Here is a 20,523-nt window from a genome sequence, read left to right as displayed (position 1 = left end):
AAGTAATAAAACACAAAAAAATTCTATCTTGAATCATCCTTACATCTAATAATAAAAAACAGACTGAAAAAAAAAAAATCTCGTAAAAAATTACATAAAGATTTTACCTGTTTGTATCATAATAAAAAAACCTTTTTGTTTTCTTGAGAAGTCGATTTTTTTTTTCTTAAGTACTTACTTATTTCTATATCTAAGTCATAGTAAAATTAGAAAAGTATACTCGTAATAGAGTAAAAGTTTTTTTTTTTTATAAAAAAATCAGCCCACTAACTAAGACAGAATCAAATCAAATTCATATTTTTCGTCACCAATAAAATATTTTACAACCAAAATCTCCTCTTCCCCACCGCCTTCTTCCCCACTCCACAAATCCAACCCCCCCCCCCCCCTTAAAAAATATATATATAAAAACCAAACCTCCATCAACTCCACTTTTTCGTTCGTTTCGCAAAATATTCTCTCTAAGAAATACAAATCTTCATCTCCAAGAGATATATATATATATACAAAAATCTGTAAGTATTCTTTTCTTTCCTTTCAATTATCAGATCGAATCATATACTTTAATAATATGCCTTAGGCCTAGGGTTTATTACTATCATATTTTAATATGCTTAATTAATTTATCAATTCACCGATCTTAATATATTTATTTTTCTTCAAATTATAATATTGATTTTTAATAATAATTATTATTATAATTTGAATTTCCATGGGTTTTTGTGGTTTTTTACTTGATATGTTACTTAAAAAAAGACCTGAAAGTAGTAATAATACTAGTGATCTTAATAATAGTGATCATGATAGTAACGATACTTACCGTAATTTGCGTAAAAAGGCGCGGATAGGTTGTTTGATCAATTCGTGTTCGTCGATTTTTTCCAGCGGTGAATTTGATAATAGTGCGAGTAGTAGTAACGGCAGTGTCGTGGATAGGTCGAATATGGGATTAGAAGACGTGAATATGCAGGATATTGATGAGGATCTACATAGTAGGCAGCTTGCGGTGTACGGCCGCGAAACGATGCGGCGCTTATTTGCGTCTAATGTTTTGATATCTGGATTGCAAGGGCTCGGTGCCGAGATCGGTATGGTTACTTTTTGTTATATGCCGAATTATGAATGAGAGTGTATTGCATCTGTATATATGATGATGAATAGATTGTAGTTAGGTGTAAGCGATCTTATTATGAGGTTTATTATTTAGCTACTATATTTTTGTTATTTATTATGAAATTTGTTATTATAGCTTCTATATATATTATTAGCTGTGAATTATGAATACTGTTTGATATCCGCTATAGATGATAGGATAGAATTCCTTTACGATTTTGTGTTTGTTAGAATTGTTTTTTGTGACAGTGTGACTTAACAAATCGATATCTATGGATAGGTAGATAAGTTAGTTCTCTTACATTCCTTATTGCATACTTCCGCTGTTGTCAATATCCGAATTGTAGTCACTTTTAGTTGAATGCTCACAATTGTATATTGTGACTTTAAGTCACATCAACCAGTTTAAGCGCACATCATAACGACTCATAAAACGTGCAAAACGGTGAAATATAGGAAGTTTTGGTAACATAGGGTTATCGTTTGACTAATATAGTAGGTGTTGATGTAACTCTTAGCTTCATTAATTGCTCTAAAGTGTATCAATAAAGTTGTTTGAAGATGTGCCTATTCTTCCAATTGATTTGTGGCTGTTATGTTGCTATTAATGTTTGTGTATTGGATTTAGATTAAATGTCGAATTAGATTTCAGCTGACGAGTATGTATAATCACATGCCTTGGTTTGAATGCCTTCCTTCTTAAATATTTTTTGCAGCAAAAAATCTTATACTTGCTGGTGTCAAATCTGTGACATTGCATGATGAAGGCTCGGTGGAGCTGTGGGATTTGTCCAGTAATTTTATTTTTTCCGAGAAAGACGTTGGTAAGAATAGAGCTCTAGCTTCTGTCCAGAAGCTGCAAGAGCTCAACAATGCTGTGCTTGTCTCTACCTTGTCTAAAAAGTTGACAAAGGAGCAACTTGCAAACTTTCAGGTACCCATTTACTTTGCTTGCACATTAATGCATTTATTCTCCTACGTGGATATGATAACCCAACCTTGGTTATGTAGATGATAGTTCTTCATGCAATTATATTTTCACCGAATTTAGTTTTGAATTTGGTACATTTGAGAATGGTCATTAACTTTGGTTATTAACTTTTATGTAATGATATATTAGTGTATTAGTTTATCAAATTTATTAATTACTTGATGCCTGCTACGTTCTTCTTTGAGTTGCATGATGCCCAAAGCACATCTGAATCCTGAACTAGATTTTGCAGTACCCGATGAAGATAGTTGTTTGACAGGCAAATATTCAAATATCTTTGCTACTTCTGTATGCATTTGTTCTCAAGTGGGACTAGAACCCACATCCTTTTGGTTGTTTGACCACCTCAGTATCACTAGGTGTTTAGGACAAAGGCTATTTGGTGCTGTTTGATATCTACTGATCCTAAATATCTCTGCTCCATTCAAATGATCATGTTCTGGGGTTGTTATATGTTACAAAAGATTTTAAGTGTTAACTGGCTACTGCCGGCTAGTTGAAGGATGCCTTGCTTCATGAGTAATGCAATACTAAATTTGGAATGTAAAATACATATCTTATTAGCCGCCAGCAAGTGAAAACATTATTCTTTAGTAGGTGCTATCCTAGTATGTAATTAGACATAGAAGTTTCATGGATCTCAGTATCATTAGCCGGAATCTACTCATGAATATTGGTAGTCATGGATGTCGCTGATACTTGAATTGCTTAAACTTTACTGGCTGCGTGATTACCAGTGAGGTGATTTGAAGCTGTTATGTTTAAATGATAAAAGGGGTCGTTTTATTTAAACGGAAGGTTTTCTTGTAGTATCGGCGTTTGAGAATTTCATCATTGTGCATAGTCTACTAAAGGAGCAAGAATATCTTGCTTCTTCAATAGTTGTGTAAGTACCTCAGATACTATATGTGTTTCAGTTAGTAGTAGTTTGAACTTTGAAGTAAATTAAACATAACGGAAACTTGGCAGGCTTATAAACTAGACAATCAGTCAAATACAAAGATAATTAGATAAATAAATAAACCCTGATGATTAATTATGACATAAATGCATAAGTAGTAGATACCTTTGTGTTGAGTCCCTTCCTTATCTTCCATTTAAATTCTTCACCCGTAGATAAGACTCTTTGTACAAGCAATACCGTAGAAAGTAACATTTAGCATTTTAACTACATAGTTTCAGAGTTGAAGTTTCTAATATTGTCCCTAAATTAGTTATGATTATGGATACTAAGGAGCTGACAAGATATTTCAATCTAGTTTGTTGTTAATTAGAAATAGTCAAGTGGCACAATTTAATCATTGGTGATTGGAACAACCCATATTGCCTTAGAAATATTAAAAATAAAAGATTGACAGCCTTACTTAAGAAGTCTTCAACATTTAAGTTCTATATTAAAGATGAAGCATAGATGTTTGTCCATGCTGGCATTGGTGTAGTAGATCTTCTGAGTTGATAGATTGAATGCTGTATAGTTTTTTGATTACCAGGGCATTGATGTCTAATATGTCTGTTATACTATTATTCTATTCAGCTTTGTGTTTTCCTGTGAACCTTTATATGGCATTAGATGATTAGATCAATCATGCAATTGTTTTCTAGGGAGATTGATGATTTATTATTCTATGATTTTTCAGGCTGTGGTCTTTACTGATATCGACTTGAAATCAGCCATCGAATTTGATGATTACTGCCACAGCCATCAGCCTCCTATTGCTTTCATCAAGACCGAAGTCAGAGGACTTTTCGGTAACATTTTCTGTGATTTTGGCCCTGAGTTTACTGTAGCTGATGTTGATGGTGAGGAACCACATACTGGCATCATTGCATCTATCAGCAATGAGAACCCTGCACTTGTGACATGTGTTGATGATGAGAGACTGGAGTTCCAAGATGGTGATCTTGTCACTTTCTCTGAAATTCACGGGATGGCAGAACTTAATGATGGAAAACCTAGAAAGGTTAAAAGCTGCAGACCATATTCATTTTATCTTGAAGAAGACACCACCAACTTTGGCACATATGTGAAAGGTGGTATAGTGACACAAGTCAAGCAACCCAAAGTCCTGAATTTCAAGCCTTTAAGAGAAGCACTTAAAACTCCAGGCGAGTTTCTGCTGAGTGACTTCTCTAAGTTTGACCGCCCTCCTCTTTTGCATCTAGCATTCCAAGCACTTGATAAGTTCATGAGTGATTTGGGGCGGTTTCCTGTTGCTGGTTCAGAAGATGATGCCCAAAAGCTGATTTCTATAGCCACCGCCATGAATGAGAGTTTGGGAGACGGAAAGTTGGACGATCTGAATCCAAAAATTTTGCGAGATTTTGCTTATGGGGCACGAGCCGTACTTAATCCCATGGCTGCCATGTTTGGTGGCATAGTTGGTCAAGAGGTTGTCAAGGCATGCTCTGGAAAATTCCATCCACTTCTTCAGGTTAGTGTATAGATGCTACTTGTCTATTAAAAAATCACTATTAATTGTAATCTCACACGAGTCTGATTGATCATGTTTCTGAGGTCAACCCTAAATGTGACAAAATGGGTTGATTAGTCGTCTTGGATTACGGGTTGAAATGGGCCTGGTTTGGTTGGGTAGACCGACACACTTTTGTCCAACTTTTGAATTTTTTTATATTAAATACTCATTATGTTATAATTACATAGACGATAATTAACAAGGGTAAACTAAATATCTGAGTCAAATGATTTATGAGGTTCATGCTTAAGAATTTAACTTCGGGAGACTTCATATTATTCTACTTATTTGACCCTTTGTTTTTTTAGTTCAAATTTGTTAATACTTTGACCCAACTGAGATAACAACCGAAGTTAAGTCATTCTTAAGTAAATGGGTCCAAATCATCACACACAGTTAGTTAGTTACGCTCTAATCCTGTGTTGTTCTGATTCTTTTTTGTTATGATTATACAGTTCTTTTACTTTGACTCGGTTGAGTCGCTTCCTACTGAGCCATTGGAACCGAGCGAGTACAAGCCCTTGAACAGTCGTTATGATGCACAAATTTCAGTATTTGGAGCTAAATTTCAGAAAAAGTTGGAAAATACCAAGTCATTTGTTGTAGGATCTGGTGCGTTGGGATGTGAGTTTTTGAAAAATTTAGCCTTGATGGGTGTATCATGTAGCACTGAAGGGAAATTAACTGTCACTGACGATGATGTCATTGAGAAAAGCAATCTCAGCCGACAATTTTTATTTCGTGACTGGAATATTGGGCAAGCAAAGTCCACTGTCGCTGCCTCTGCAGCTGCATTGATTAACCCCAGTCTTCAGATTGAAGCTTTGCAGAATCGTGTGGGCCCAGAGACGGAAAACGTATTTGATGATACATTCTGGGAGAATTTAAATGTTGTCATTAATGCTTTAGACAATGTTAATGCGAGACTTTATGTTGATCAAAGGTGCTTGTATTTCCAGAAGCCACTTCTCGAGTCTGGTACACTCGGTGCTAAATGCAACACTCAGATGGTTATCCCCCACTTGACAGAAAACTATGGGGCCTCCAGGGATCCACCAGAAAAGCAAGCACCAATGTGCACCGTACACTCATTCCCACATAACATTGACCACTGCCTGACTTGGGCTCGTTCAGAGTTTGAAGGGTTACTTGAGAAAACTCCAGCGGAAGTCAATGCCTATCTCTCAAACCCAGATGAATATACAACTGCAATGAGGAATGCCGGCGATGCTCAGGCTCGGGATAATTTAGAACGGGTTCTCGAGTGTCTCGACAGGGAAAAATGTGAAACGTTTCAAGACTGCATCACTTGGGCGCGCCTAAAGTAATATCATATGTCACATATCTTTTTGTTCTTTATATTTTACCATATATATATATATACTTTGCCCCACAAACACACACAAACATGATGGACATCATGTGTGTGTCTATGTGTCTTGGATGTGGTACTTTCGGCTGATTTACTTGTTAATTGATTTCTGATTTTTCTTTTACGGGTTGAATAGCTAAAAGGGGAATGGGTCAAATGGGTTGGAACTTGAAAGTCATTCAAAGTAGACTTGTAATAAGCGTACAACATTATAACCCCATAAATCATATTATTTGAAGATTTGGATCATCATAGTAACAATGTTTCTGTACATTAATGATTTATAGGTTCTAAGATGATAGAAATCCATATTGCTTTGTTTGACAGTACAAAAGTATCTCTTTTGACCCGTTACCCAAACCACCCGACTCACCCGTCTTGTCGTCTCTAGAATAGTAGTATTTATATTCAAATCCATGTCTTGCATTTACCATATAATGCTTGTCTTCTTCTGTATATTTCATATTTATCAGGTTTGAGGATTACTTCTCCAATCGTATGAAGCAATTGATATTTACATTCCCGGAAGATGCGGCTACCAGTACTGGAGCTCCATTTTGGTCAGCACCAAAGCGTTTCCCACGTCCACTGGAGTTCTCTGTTTCTGACCTTAGCCATCTAAACTTTGTATTGGCGGGCTCTATTCTTCGTGCTGAAACATTTGGAATCCCTATTCCTGATTGGGCCAAGAACCCTAAGAAACTGGCTGAAGCAGTTGATCGGGTCATTGTCCCTGATTTTCAACCACAGCAGGGTGTCAGAATCGAGACTGATGAGAACGCCACCACTTTATCATCTGCATCTATAGATGACAGTGCAGTTATTGAGGAATTAATCAAGAAGATAGAACAGCGTAGAAAGACTCTTCCTTCTGGCTATATCATGAAACCTATTCAGTTTGAGAAGGTTTGCACTTTCACTTTAACCAATTTGCATGCATCTTAAGTTGGTATAAAGACTCTTCCTTCTGTCCTTAATTTTGCCAATTTTTATAATTAATAATTCAAATGCATGGACACAAATCACACGGTCTGCATTACTGCATAATGGAATTGGGTCTAAAGAACACGACAAAAACCCGGTTTTGAGGAGGGAGGGGTTGGGGGTGGGTAAATAACATCATGGGGTCTGAGAGGACCCGGAAAGCAATTAATCTTATCGTTATAGTAATTAATATTTTCTGATAATGATCTAATTTTTCAAATAGTTGGAGTGACTGGTGAGTTTTTCAACCCATTTGATCCTTCCCATTTTGATGTTTACCTCTTTGACCTAGAAGAGTATGAGAGCTCATTCATAAATTGACTGGGTTGAAATATTGATTTCATGTTCTCTTTTGCCTGTCTTAATTTGATTCTGCATATTGACTTTCTCATGTATATATAATATATATAGATACAAGATAACGCCATTTCATATATCCATCTTATTCACATTTTGTAGGATGATGACACAAATTACCATATGGATTTCATAGCTGGACTTGCTAACATGCGGGCCAGAAATTACAGCATCCCAGAAGTCGACAAGCTTAGAGCCAAGTTCATAGCTGGAAGAATTATCCCTGCAATCGCCACCTCAACAGCAAAGGCCACTGGTTTGGTTTGTCTTGAGCTATACAAGGTTATTGACGGTGGTCATAAGGTGGAAGACTATCGTAATACTTTTGCCAACCTAGCACTTCCTCTTTTCTCCATGGCCGAACCTGTCCCATGCAAAGTCATTAAGCACCAGGACTTGAAGTGGACCGTGTGGGACAGATGGGCGATTCATGGGAACCCTACATTAAAGGAACTCATCAAATGGCTTGCAGATAAGGGACTTGATGCTTACAGCATTTCATGTGGAAGCTGTTTGCTGTACAACAGTATGTTTCCTAAGCATAGAGAACGAATGGACAAGAAGGTGGTGGATTTGGCTCGGGATGTGGCTAAGATGGAGATTCCGCCCTATCGCCGCCACTTGGATTTGATGGTAGCCTGTGAAGATGAGGAGGAAAATGACATTGATATCCCACAGGTATCTGTATACTTCCGTTAACTGCCTAATTAGGCTAATCCACATTTGCATAGCAGAAGTGTGGTTACAATTGAAGATGGTTCCTTGTATTCCGGTGAAGTGACATTTATAGGTCAAGTGTTGCACTAAAAGTGACTCACTAAGTGCTGTGCACGGTTCTGTAACACCTAAGTGATTGCTATTTTGGGCATTCCCTGTTTCATATGCATTTGTTGGGATTATGACATTTTGACTAGCCATCCAGTTTAAACCCTTGTGAATTTGGCTGAACAATGTTTTATAAGCAAACTTGACTCGTGTATGAAGGGTGATGTTTTGGTGGTGGTCAAACATTTACTACCATAATTGTTTCATATATATGCATAACTGCATAATGTGTTGTCTGCTTAACTATGTTAAAAAATATTTATCCTCGAATAGGTTAGGTGTTGGTCATTGACTCATTGGTAGAGAACCAAAGCGTATTGTTGCAGGGAATGACCATTCAAGGTTGTATCTTTTTAAAACTTGGACCGTTTCTTGACTTACTTCAAATATATAGTCTTCTTGCAGGAAATGACCAATCCAGATTTCTTTGGTAATCGTGGTTTGGCTTTTATTAGCATTGGGCAGAAATTGTGTATACATGATTAAACTACTTTGCTAAGAGTTGTGACCAATACGCATAATAGAACGTGAAATAAAAGTAACCATCTTTCTAGATCTACTGATCGATTGTCATGCATATCATACTTTTATTCTCATGTTAACTATTTGTTAAAGATTATGATTAACAAAATCCAGTGCTAAAACCTTGTTTGTATTAGTCATAATTGAATTTAGCCCACTTTAGGGTGCCCAAATGCCCATAACAACAAATTTTAGATGGCTTTGTTGTATATGCCCATTTTGATATTATAAAACTATAAAGAAAGCATTGGTCCCCATTCCCCTGTCCACTTCTATCACAAGAATGCTTTTCAGAAACCCAACTACTCTTGTCCAAAGCTTTTGCTTTTTACCAATCTAAATGTTTTAACGATTTTGTAAAATTCGATATGAAGGTATACTTACATATTACACGATGGTGAATCTTATCTAGTAAAACTGATTATGGCAGCATTTGGTTGAAGCCGCCTTATGTAACGTTATTTGTGTAAGGTGCATATACGAGATGAAATCTCCAAAATGGTTTGTTATTCGAGGATCTTTTTTTTGAAGATGCAACTTATGTTGACATGTTAAGCCCTCATGCTCGACGTTGGAGTAGATAAATCTCTTTGAAAACAAAACAAGAAATATGGAATAAGAAGACTCTTCTACTAATGTTAAATAGCGTATTTGTAAACCAAAATCAGAATTAATAACTTCAGAGACTGATAGTATGTGATCACATGGTTCTGTTGGTGGAGGCTACTAGTTATATGTTCAAATCTTGACAAAGGTAAGGAGATAAACTATATTTTGTGATCCATGTGTGAGAATGGTGAGCCATCGCGTATGAGTTCTATGCAGTATGTATTATGGATACCAAGGCGGTACATGAGACCAAGAAAGTTCCCACCCATTTATCTTTGTTAATAATGATTGATAGCAAATTTACTTTGAATGATGAATATCCGCCAAGAAAAAGATCTTTAGTAAGATAGGAAATCCGTAAACTAATGATCGAATCTATCTATCTATATCTATCTATATATCTATCTATCTATATTTATACTATATTAATAAACAAATTACACTCCCTCTTTTCAACTCTCTACCTTTAAAATATCTAAAATATCCTTAATTTTTAACACATTCCTAACTCACACACTAAATTTACCCAATATATCACTAAAATGTTTAAACTCATATTTATCCAAACTATCTATCTCCTTTATTAATTAATTTACCACTTAATCTCTATAATATTCTTAATAAAGTTATTTACAAAAGATACATCCCTTAGTCATAAAATAAGTACACTGCCATTTACGTCAATTACTTTTAGATTAACAACCACATTGTTATCACCACCGCCACTAGCACCACCCGTTTCCGCCACCGCCGTTGCATTACACGGATACCCATCTCATTTTTCTATATACGAATAAGATAGATTAAGAAACATGAAAAATAGAAAAGAAAAGATAAAGGGTCCCTGGACATTCATAAGTATATTTTGCAAGCAAAGCTTAACTTCAGTACGTGGTGTAACTGCCAATGTCAGACCACTACCCATGTGATATCCACCCACCTCACTTCTCAAAGGTTGTTCCTGTTTAATCAAAGGTAATTACCTTCTAACCTATATCATTTAACACAATATAAGAGATTAGAGATGCAAACATTTTGTCCAATATTTTGTTTGGTTTCAATGTCAAAAAGGGCAAATATGGACATGAAACTGAACGTCTCCACTGATTGGTTTCCAATGTTACACCATGATTAAAAAAAATTAGTTTCCTGAAATGTAACTATCTTTGACCGAATGTCTATAATAAGAAAAAACTAAAGTTATGTGTATTGTATGTAAGCAACTTCAAAAAATGTTTACTGTATGTAAGAAAACATACGTGGCAACCATATACAGGTGCCACTTGTCAGATTGTAATTGGTTGAAACGAAATTCCTACATACAATAAACATTATTTCAAAGTTGTTTACATACAATACACACAGTTTTAGTTATTTTCTATTATAGACATTCATTCAAAGTTTCTTACATTCGAGGGAACTAATCCCTTAAAAAAATGAGATTTGAACTTTTATTCTTCATTTTATGCCATATTAAGCATAAAAACGGAGGAGTTGTGCTTCTAAGTATAGAGGTCACAAGTTTTATCTTTGACATGAATTTTTTAGTAGTTATGAATTAAGGTTCTCCTAGTATATATGACTTTACGAGTCGTTTTGGATATTTTTGCTTATAAAACGAGTAAGATAAATCATAGATGTATATACATAAAATCTTCAATACAAATTATTGTTCGTTCAAATTATATTATTATTTGTGTGTTCACTAAACACTAGGGAAGTAGGGAGTAGTATACATTAAAAGGTATCATAACTATCTTATCTAGAATCTATAAATATTTGTTCTGAAAAAATATTGGCGACTTTAATTTATTCCACATGTTGAATTAATAAGTACAACAATCAATACATAGAATGGAAATCATGTGTGATACACGATCAACTGTCACGTCACAGCAGTTTTTGGAGAATTATCTTTCCTGTTTTGTACGTGTGATATAATACAAACTCGAAAAAATAACATGTAGAAAGTATAGGATATGACGATTTTAATGAAAGTGGCAACATCGTTGACCGTAACGAGGTAATTCATTTCGTATAATAATAAACGCTTTGTGAAAAAATAAAACTTTTGAGAAGTATTAAATATAAATATATTATATAATTTATATATCTATTTATTTATAGGGTAACACTCTAATGAGAACACCCTTAAAATAAGAACACGGTAAGAACACTTTTCAAAGTAAAAAACATGATTTTCTTGATTTTGACGGATCAATGTGTTGTTAAACACTTAAATAATGATAATTAGTTATACACTATGTTTGTTTACGAACTTTTAATGCATCAAAATGAAGTTTTTTAAATGTTCTCACCGTGTTTTTATTTTAAGGGTGTTCTTATTTGATTGTCCCTCTTTATTTATAATAATCCTTATATAACTCAACAAATTTGTAAATTTTAAAAGTAAAAGTTGTAAGCAAACATGCTATATAGTATTGTACTGTACAACACTCTAAAACATATTTGCTGGTGTACGGTTAAAACCAGGTGGTGTACATTTTTAAAAGGATTTTAAATAATAAAAACTATAACATAAGCAAATATCAATTTGATAACACATAGGTAATGATTTGTTGATATTTGGTGAGTTTAATCGATGTCTTGCTATATATTGCTATTCTAAAATAACTAGATTGAATGGCTCCTTAATTACAAGTTTAAAATCGATTATAAGCAAGGCCAAAATTTTATATTTTACCAAAACTCACACTCTCATGGACCACACAACAATTATTGGAAATCCGAAAAGGATATGTTGTTAATTATATACACCCTTTTTTAAATCGTAATACGTGTGTTTAAGTGTAAAATTTAATGCAAGTACTATGACATGTATCGATTGATTGAAACTACTAGAATTTTTATTCGACTTCACTCTTCTGATTCAAAATCGTGGTGTAACGTGTATCCTCCCCTGTTCCGGTCATGGAATAGATGAAATAAATCAAAAAATGGATTTTTGTTACTTTCCGTGGCTTCATTTTTATTTTAAAAAACTTTTGGATGTCTATTTTTTTTTTTTTTAAAGCTAAACCAACAAAAAAAAATTAATGTCATTATGTCACATGAAACCCAATTATTCAAACATGGTTGTAAGTTGTAACTGAGTGTGAATCCGTTTGAGTTTGATTGGGATGAGCAAGCGAGGAAACATTTTAATGTCATTATTGGCTTTGTATTGACAATTGCAACCTCAACATTATCTCTTGACAAAATGACAAGTCTTTTTAATGCGATTTCGTACATTTGAACTAGTTGTCCATGATATGCCCTATGACCATAAATATATCCATATATCTGTTAATTTAGAGATTCACTATATACGATGATAGAGTAAATTACATTATATATGGTTCAATCGTATTATCAAATCCCTTACAACCATAAAACATTATTAAAGTGTTAATTTATTATGTAAGCTTAAAACATAATTAAAAAGTTAATTCATGATGTATTATTAAAGTAGTGTCAGTATGGAAGCTAGGGTGTGTAATCCAAGTTAGACCGGTCAAATGTTGGTTTAGCAAATTATTAAGTACATGTGACATGCGCATGTGATGGCTCAAATATAATCTATCATATCCATTTGGTAATTGGTATATGCCATCGCGATTTAACAAATGCGAGGATCTATACGTACGTACACCATAACATACTAATTTTACAAAGTGTTTTATATTCTATGTAAACAAGATATTCAATGCCCGGTAGCTATTGGTTATTTAAATATTTATATATCATTATCTTTCATTAATCATTCAATCGTATGTAAACACATATATAAAGATCGACTGATTTGTTATGCACAAAACCAATTCAAAATCAATTCCAGTAAGACTATTAGGAACAAGGAGTTCCAAGAACCCCATCCTCTTTACCTTTTTATGACATGTGGTATAAGGTGATAATATAGGGGTTCTCTTAGAGCAAGGGGTTTCTTTAGATGGAGTTCTTGAACTTTTATTTTTTTTATATTTTTTTGTGACATGTGGCATAAAGTAATAATATAAGGGTTCTTTTTTGTGACATGTGGCATAAATTCCCTTGAGACTCGCGTTTTCAACCCCGTCTCTTTGGTGCCGAGGTCACCAAATTTTTCCTCGAGAACGCCGCTGGGAGCGGTGTGGATGGCGTCCCTCTGGCGTTTCCAGGCGTTCTCGAGCACTTTTTGGCCGAGAAATGCCTTTCTCCTAACAGACTAATACTTAATTATGCATAAAAGTGATGGAAAAAAGGAGTTTTGCTATAAGAATCCAACCTCCAACATAAAGTATTGAACTCACTTCCGATTATTAGCTTATACAAGATATATATAATCAGACATAATATATTTTTATTGAAAAATTGACATAACAAAAGGCACCAAACTTAAAAGTACTTCATAGTTCATATTAACGTTTTGATTGAAAATTAAAGGGACAAAATTTCAACCTTATTATGAATGGAAAGACTTTTTATTATAACTATGAGTCCGGCCACCACTATGTTTCTCAAGCTGTTTTTAATGTTGAAAACTATATAAAGCAATTTAATTTTATTGTTTTTCCTGAATAAAGCTAAAAAATATCTATTTATTTAGTATGATGTATTATGTATTTATGTATCTGACTTTTTTAAACCGATTTAGTAAGAAATTCATTGAATTTTTCTAGCATGTATGTATGCACTTTTCAAAAGGTTTATTGCCGTTCAAAATAAAAAAAAAGGTTTATTGAATTTATTGAATTTACGGGTTTGTAGACAGGGCCGGTTTAGAAGGTGGCCAAAGTGGCCGACCGGCCGAGGCCCGATTTTTTAGGGGCCCTGATTTTTTCTAGTTTCATTGTCATGTATATACGTGTGTAATTATTTAAGTTTATTGTAAACTCTAACAATTATTTAAAAACTAAAAATATAATTTAATCCATATAAAACTCACGTATATATCTTTTATTAGATTAAAAAAGAGTTATCATTACTTATCGGAAACTCAGAACGGATCAAGATACGCCTTTTCAATATTTCATTGTTCCACTTTTCATTTATTTGACATGACAAGTATTCACTTTTGTTTATTATTTATTGTAATATGTATGCATATAAACAATTTATTATTATTAAATGATATATAAATCATTATTGTTATTTAAAAAACAATGACATAGTTGTTTGTTATTTGTTATTTCTTTAGGTCTTTCTATGTTGTTTTAAACCTATTGAAATTTTATTTGTTTTTAGGCTTTATATTTCATTTATTGATATAACATTTGTTGTCATATTTAGAGATAAAATTTATATAATATAATTTGTTGCGTTTAGCTTATGGGCCTTTATTTTTACTCTTGGCCTACACCTATAAATCTTCAGGGACGACCCTGTGTGTAGATTTATGGGTTGGAAAGACAGAAAACACATTAACACGTGATATGATTTTTTGGTCAAGGTAGAAGATGTAAATAATAAGGTTATCATGATTGTTGATCACACGACTACATGTATAAAGAGTTCTTTACTTAACGAAAAGGTTATATAATTTGATAAAAAAAATTTTGCTTCAAATGAGACTGAGACTGTATTTTTCTGTCTTATATTCATCTTTTTCCTGACTTATATCGCAGTCGATTCTAAACAGTATGTATATAGTACTTTGACTAGATTTCGGGTTACCTTTTGCATTTCCACCGAAAATCTGTTTTCATACATTTCTACCTTTTTTTACAAACCAATCTTATAAACATTCTTAATTATTCTTTTATTCGTAAATATTTGTTTTCATTATCTTTTAACTTAAGAATTGATTGATCTTGTTGAAAATGTGTGGAAAAAAAAGAAGAAGGTGAGAACGTGGTATAGTGATTGTTACATAGGTTTGTAAAGAGAATGTAAAAATAGTGAGAGAAAAACTTTTTCTTGAATAAGAAATGATCGCTTAACAAAATAAAGTGTAGCCTGAAATCTGTAAAGAAACCATATATATACAAAATTTTGAAAGTTTATTATGTATAAATCGATTCAAAAGTAATGATGCAAACATGTATAAAACCAAAAATATGTAGGTATTTTTGATTTTCAATTCATTATTGTATCAAACTTTTATTATTTATAATTAGCATGGTTCTCGCGCAATGCGATTAAGGTGGCGGCGGTAGTGCAAGTGACAGGTGGTGATGTCATCAATTATTGGTGTCGAGTGGTGTAAGTTGATGTAAAAGTGACAGTGAAAATATTATTGAAGATAAGGATTTAGAGTGTAAATTAGCAAGATTGTAGTTTAGAGTGTAAATTAATTTATTAAGGGCAAATTTGATAATCTCTAATAACCTTTTTTATAAGGGTGCTTATTAAGGATAATTTTATACTTTCATGTACAACCATTGTGTAATACTTTTTAAAATGGGAGTAAAATAATTATTATAAAGAAGGATAAATAGGTGTAAATATGTTACAACACAATATATAACTATATAAAATAAATTGTTGTTGTAAATGACTTTTTTTTTTAAAACAGCGAAGGGCCGAACCACGGGTGTCCGGACTGAATACCGTGGGCCTACACGATCCCCTCCCTCCGTCTGCCCCACCCGGTATATTCAACTCGTTCCGTCAAGAAAACCTGGTTAACCACAACGCTTGAGATAAGATTCGAACTTGTGAACCTCGCTCCAACTTCCGGTTATCCTACCATTGTGTTATCATAGCACATATCACAAATTTACCTATCCATGGTTGTTTATTTAATTAAAAAACAAGCTAATTAGCCATTGGTAAATAACTCAGTAATTAAGGGTATCTTTTAAATCCACTATATGAGTACCGGAGGTAAGTTTTTCCTTAAGTCTTATGTACAAATATAAAGTTTCTCATCTCAAGGTATTTTGCAAAAAAAAAAATCAAAACTAGCTTTAAAAAAAAAATATTGTAATAGCTAATTTACCCATGTAGTCATCATTATTCATTATCAATTTATCATCACAAATAACTACTCCTACATAACATAATAATTGAGTTATGCTCTGAGAACTTTTATCAACACACGACACAATAATCCAACCAATGCATTTTCCAATTCTATAATCACTTGTATAAATATAAATAGATATATAGATATAGGTCATCTTCCCTCCAAACAAACATTACACATTCTCATTCATCTTCACATTTAATTCAATTCAACAAATTCAAATAAATAAGTAAATAAATAAAATCCCTAATTTCATCCATTTACACACACACACAATGTGGAAATCTCGCCGTAAACCTAATAATGAAATCACCACCACCACCACCACCACCAATGGCGGTTCGTTTCGGAGATCGTTTTCTAATCTCAACTTCATTAATTCTTCACTTAAAGATATCGAAACTTTACTGGCTGATGATCAACCACCGCCTGCCGCCACCACCGCCACCGCCACCAGACGCTTGTCTATCTTTCACCGTGTTCATCTCGCTAATAAATTCGCTCGCGCTTTCACTAAACCTAACACTAACTCACCGGCCGCCGCGTTTACACTTCCGGCTGCTGCTGCGGCGGCTGTTCAGTTGACTAAATCTGACCGTCAGATTTCTACGGAAACTGAGAAATTAGGTAAATCTGATAGTCGCATTTCAGTTCCGGCGGTTGCGAAGTCGGTGGCTAAATCTGACCGTCAGATCAGTATTCCGGTGGAAAATACGGCGGTGACATATTCAACAAAATCTGACCGTCGGATTTCAAATCCGGTTATTCCGATGACTAAATCTGACCGTCAAGTTACTTTTCCGGTGGAAACGTTACCGGAAATTTCGAAATCAATAAAATCTGACCGTCGGATTTCAATTCCGGGAGCAGAAACACGAATAATAGTATACACAACAAGCTTACGTGTAGTCCGATCAACATTCGAAGCATGCCGTACAGTTCAATCAATATTACGCGGATTCCGTGTATCTATAGACGAACGTGATCTATCAATGGATTCGAAGTTTCTAGATGAGCTACATGACGTCATGGCAGTTATATTTGAAAATAACGATTTGACCGAAAAGTCAAAAAAATTGAGCTTGCCGAAGGTGTTTATTGGCGGACGGTACATCGGCGGTGTGGAAGAGGTCCGGCAGCTTCATGAATCCGGCGAGTTGAAGAAGATAGTGGACAGTTTACCGCCGGTGACACGTGGCGTGTGTGAAAGCTGTGGTGATTTTAGATTTGTTTTGTGTGATGAGTGTAGTGGAAGTCATAAGTGTTACTCTGAGAAAAGTGGATTTAGGTGTTGTAATTTGTGTAATGAGAATGGTTTAGTTAGATGTCCTGTATGTTAGTTCTGGATCTTAATAATGATATATAGATATAGTCATCATATAGATATAATTCTATGTTTAGTGATTTTTCGGTTTTGTTAATGACTGTTAGTGAGTTTATGAACATTATAACATTTTAGTTGATTTGTTATATTTTGTTGTATATCTTTGTTTTCCTAACGGTTCACGGTGTTGAGTTTAAGGACGATAAATGGTTGTCGCGTTTCTCATAACGTGCATTGTATGTTTTTTAGGTATATAAGTAGTTTCTTTACCTGAGATAGAGGTACGAATCTACGTCTCATCTCTGCCTCCCCATATATTGTGATTGGGCCTTGTTATTGTGTTGTTAAGTGTAATGTTGAAGGCAGGATTAGTGTTTTCATATGTTATATGATGTATAATTCGTTACGATTTAAGATAGATGGGTGCATGATGATTTGTGTTTCTGTATGTTTAAATTTGTGCAATTTGTTGTAATCATCTAGTATTGGTGTGTTGCAGAATAATGCAGGTGGTTTTGTTTTGTTGAAGGTGTTTCACAAACTTGGCATGAATCGCACCTTTGGTTAATCAAGATAGGTTGTGAACTTCATATCACATTAGTTCTATAACGTTAGTGTTTTGATGATTTTTTTATTTATTTACGATGTTTCAGGCTGTCAGGCAGGCTGTGGTATTTACTGATATTGGCTTGATATAGCTATCTACTTCCTCAGGTTAGTCTACAGATACTACTTGTCTATATAACATTCAATTTTATTGTAGGCTTGCTTGAGTCTGTTTGCTGATTAGTTTTCTGGGGTCAACCATAAATGTGGCAAAAAGGGCTGATTAGGTGTCTTGGATAAGGGGTCGAAATCGTTTACATCTCTAAAACAGAAGCAAAAATGATGTTTTTGGGTAAAAGGGATTTACCCTGGTATTGGAACAATAATGTTTTAATAAATCAACAATTTTGATTTCTGAAAAGAAGCAAAAAGTTAGACGGTACAGAAAATCTCGCTTTTACCTCGTTACCAAACTACCCGACTTCCCATCTTGTCATCTCTAGTAGTATATTCAGATCCAAATTTTGTTCATACAACATGATGCTTGTGTTCGTTATGTATGTTTCATAATATATGTTTTGGGATTGGATTGCTTCTCCAATTATATAAAGCAATTGATGCTTACATTTTTGGAAGATGTGGCTACCAGAACTAGTGCTCCACTTTTGTAAGCACCTAAGCGCTTCCCACATCCACTAGAGTTCTCTGTTTCTGACCCAAGCCATCGATATTTTATATCAGTGGGCTCTATTCTTTGTGCTAAAACATTTGGGATCCCTGTTTCTGATTGGGCCAATAATCCCAACTCTGAAGAAATTGTATGTGGCTGTTAATCGGGTCATTGTCTCCAATTCCAAGGTGTCAAAATCGAGACTGAAAAGAATTCCACCAGTTTTTCATAATTGAGACTGATAAGAATTCCACCGGTTTTTCATCTGCATCTATAGATGATGGTGCAATTATTGAAGTATTAATCAAGAAAATAGCACAGCATAGAAACTCTTCCATCAGGCTTTATCATGAACCTGTTCAGTTCAAGAAGGTTACTGCTTCCACTTTTACTCATTTGTATCTAAACTGAAGTGGCAGAATGGGTGGGTTGGGTAACAGGCCAAAACAGTCTCATCTATCATTCTATCATATTTTTGTATCTAAACTGAAGTGGCAGAATGCGTTGTTTACTTTTGTATCATCGCGATCAACAAACCACGAGTGAAAATAGGGTCTAATGTAGAACAAAAATTAGTTCATGTGTGTTGTCTCCAATGTTTTTTGGGGGATAAAAAACATCAAGAGGTCTGTGACGACCCAGAAAGCAATTGATCTTATCATGATCTATTAGATGATATTTTTCATTGATGTTCTAAACAGGAACTGGACCGTGTGGGACAGATGAGCAAGTCATGGCAACCTTACATAGGAGAACTCATCAACTGCCTTGAAGATAACGGACTTGATGCTAGTAGCATTTCGTGTGGAAGCCTGTTGGTTGGGCAGAAAGCTGGTGGATTTGGCCCGGGATGTGGCTAAGATTGAGATTCCGCCCTATCGCTATCACTTGTATGCGTTGATGCCATGATGGCTTGTGAAAACGAAGAAGAAAATGAGATTGACATCCCTCAGGTACGTCGCGTTAACTGCCTAATCCATGTTTGCATAGCAGAAGTGGTTATAATTGAAGATGGTTCCTTGTAGTCTGGTAAAGTGACAATTTTTTGTGAAGCACTAAAAGTTACTCACTAAGTGCTATGCACGGTTAAATAACACCCATCTGATTGCTAGTTTGAACATTACTTGTTTCATATGCATATTTTGGGTTTATAGCATTTTATTTATTCATCTTGTTTGGCTTTTTCTTTATTCATAGGAAGGCAAATAGAGTTTAAACCCCTGAATCCCTGATTGTCTGAACAATGTTGCATAAGCAAGCGACTTGTGCATAATGGGTGACAGTTTACCGGTTTGCTAGTATCATGGTTTTTTTGTATATCCCTACCGATAGTTGCATTTATGTGTTTCAAACCGTCAATAGAAATTTTTATCACTTCAAACTTGCTTGATTTTCCCAATATGGTTGCTTACAAGTCTGAATCTATGTTGGTAGTTCTGGTTCAGTCTTCTAGATATTGGAACAAGGTTCTTGCTACAAGATGGCCTATACCAACAAATTTAGGTTATGCCTAATGGCCCATTATATGGCCAGTTTGATGCTATAAAAAAGCATTGGTCCCCAAATGCAATGTCCTCTTCTAAGTTACTCTACCTTTGCACAAGAAAGCTTTTCAGAAACCAACAACTCTTGTCTAAAGCTTTTACTTTTACCCATCAATTTGTGTGATAATTTAATTTTTGCAATTTGATGCTGAACTTATCCTTTTTAAGGCTTCTAACTAATGTCTACTCTGTTAGTTTGTATTATATCTTCTTTTGCTCTTTTTCATATTATCATTTTCTTTATTT

At 34.4% G+C, this 20,523-nt stretch overlaps 2 protein-coding genes across 2 annotated transcripts; both read left to right on the top strand.

Annotated features, from left to right (window-relative positions):
• The first annotated feature begins 409 nt into the window (after nt 1-409).
• LOC122606634 (ubiquitin-activating enzyme E1 1-like) lies at nt 410-8,359 on the top strand. The gene is made up of 7 exons (XM_043779473.1): nt 410-515; nt 886-1,088; nt 1,830-2,047; nt 3,742-4,536; nt 5,034-5,902; nt 6,424-6,856; nt 7,394-8,359. Exons 2-7 carry the CDS (start codon nt 944-946, stop codon nt 7,988-7,990), a joined length of 3,057 nt encoding a protein of 1,018 aa, XP_043635408.1. The 5' UTR covers nt 410-515; nt 886-943; the 3' UTR covers nt 7,991-8,359.
• A 7,952-nt stretch (nt 8,360-16,311) lies between these two features.
• LOC122607645 lies at nt 16,312-17,675 on the top strand. The gene has a single exon (XM_043780662.1). It carries the CDS (start codon nt 16,469-16,471, stop codon nt 17,531-17,533), a length of 1,065 nt encoding a protein of 354 aa, XP_043636597.1. The 5' UTR covers nt 16,312-16,468; the 3' UTR covers nt 17,534-17,675.
• Nucleotides 17,676-20,523: the final 2,848 nt, after the last annotated feature.

This window comes from Erigeron canadensis, chromosome 7 (assembly GCF_010389155.1).
Source record: "Erigeron canadensis isolate Cc75 chromosome 7, C_canadensis_v1, whole genome shotgun sequence".
Taxonomy (NCBI): Eukaryota; Viridiplantae; Streptophyta; class Magnoliopsida; order Asterales; family Asteraceae; genus Erigeron; species Erigeron canadensis.
This window is presented reverse-complemented; position numbering and strand designations above follow the sequence as displayed.

Bases quoted from the DNA above. Each gene is read 5' to 3' on its own strand.
- LOC122606634 (XM_043779473.1), top strand. From the start codon at position 944: ATGGGATTAGAAGACGTGAATATGCAGGATATTGATGAGGATCTACAT. The intron at 2,048-3,741 runs GTACCCATTTAC...ATGATTTTTCAG, and splicing joins AGCAACTTGCAAACTTTCAG to GCTGTGGTCTTTACTGATAT. The intron at 4,537-5,033 runs GTTAGTGTATAG...ATGATTATACAG, and splicing joins AATTCCATCCACTTCTTCAG to TTCTTTTACTTTGACTCGGT.
- LOC122607645 (XM_043780662.1), top strand. From the start codon at position 16,469: ATGTGGAAATCTCGCCGTAAACCTAATAATGAAATCACCACCACCACC.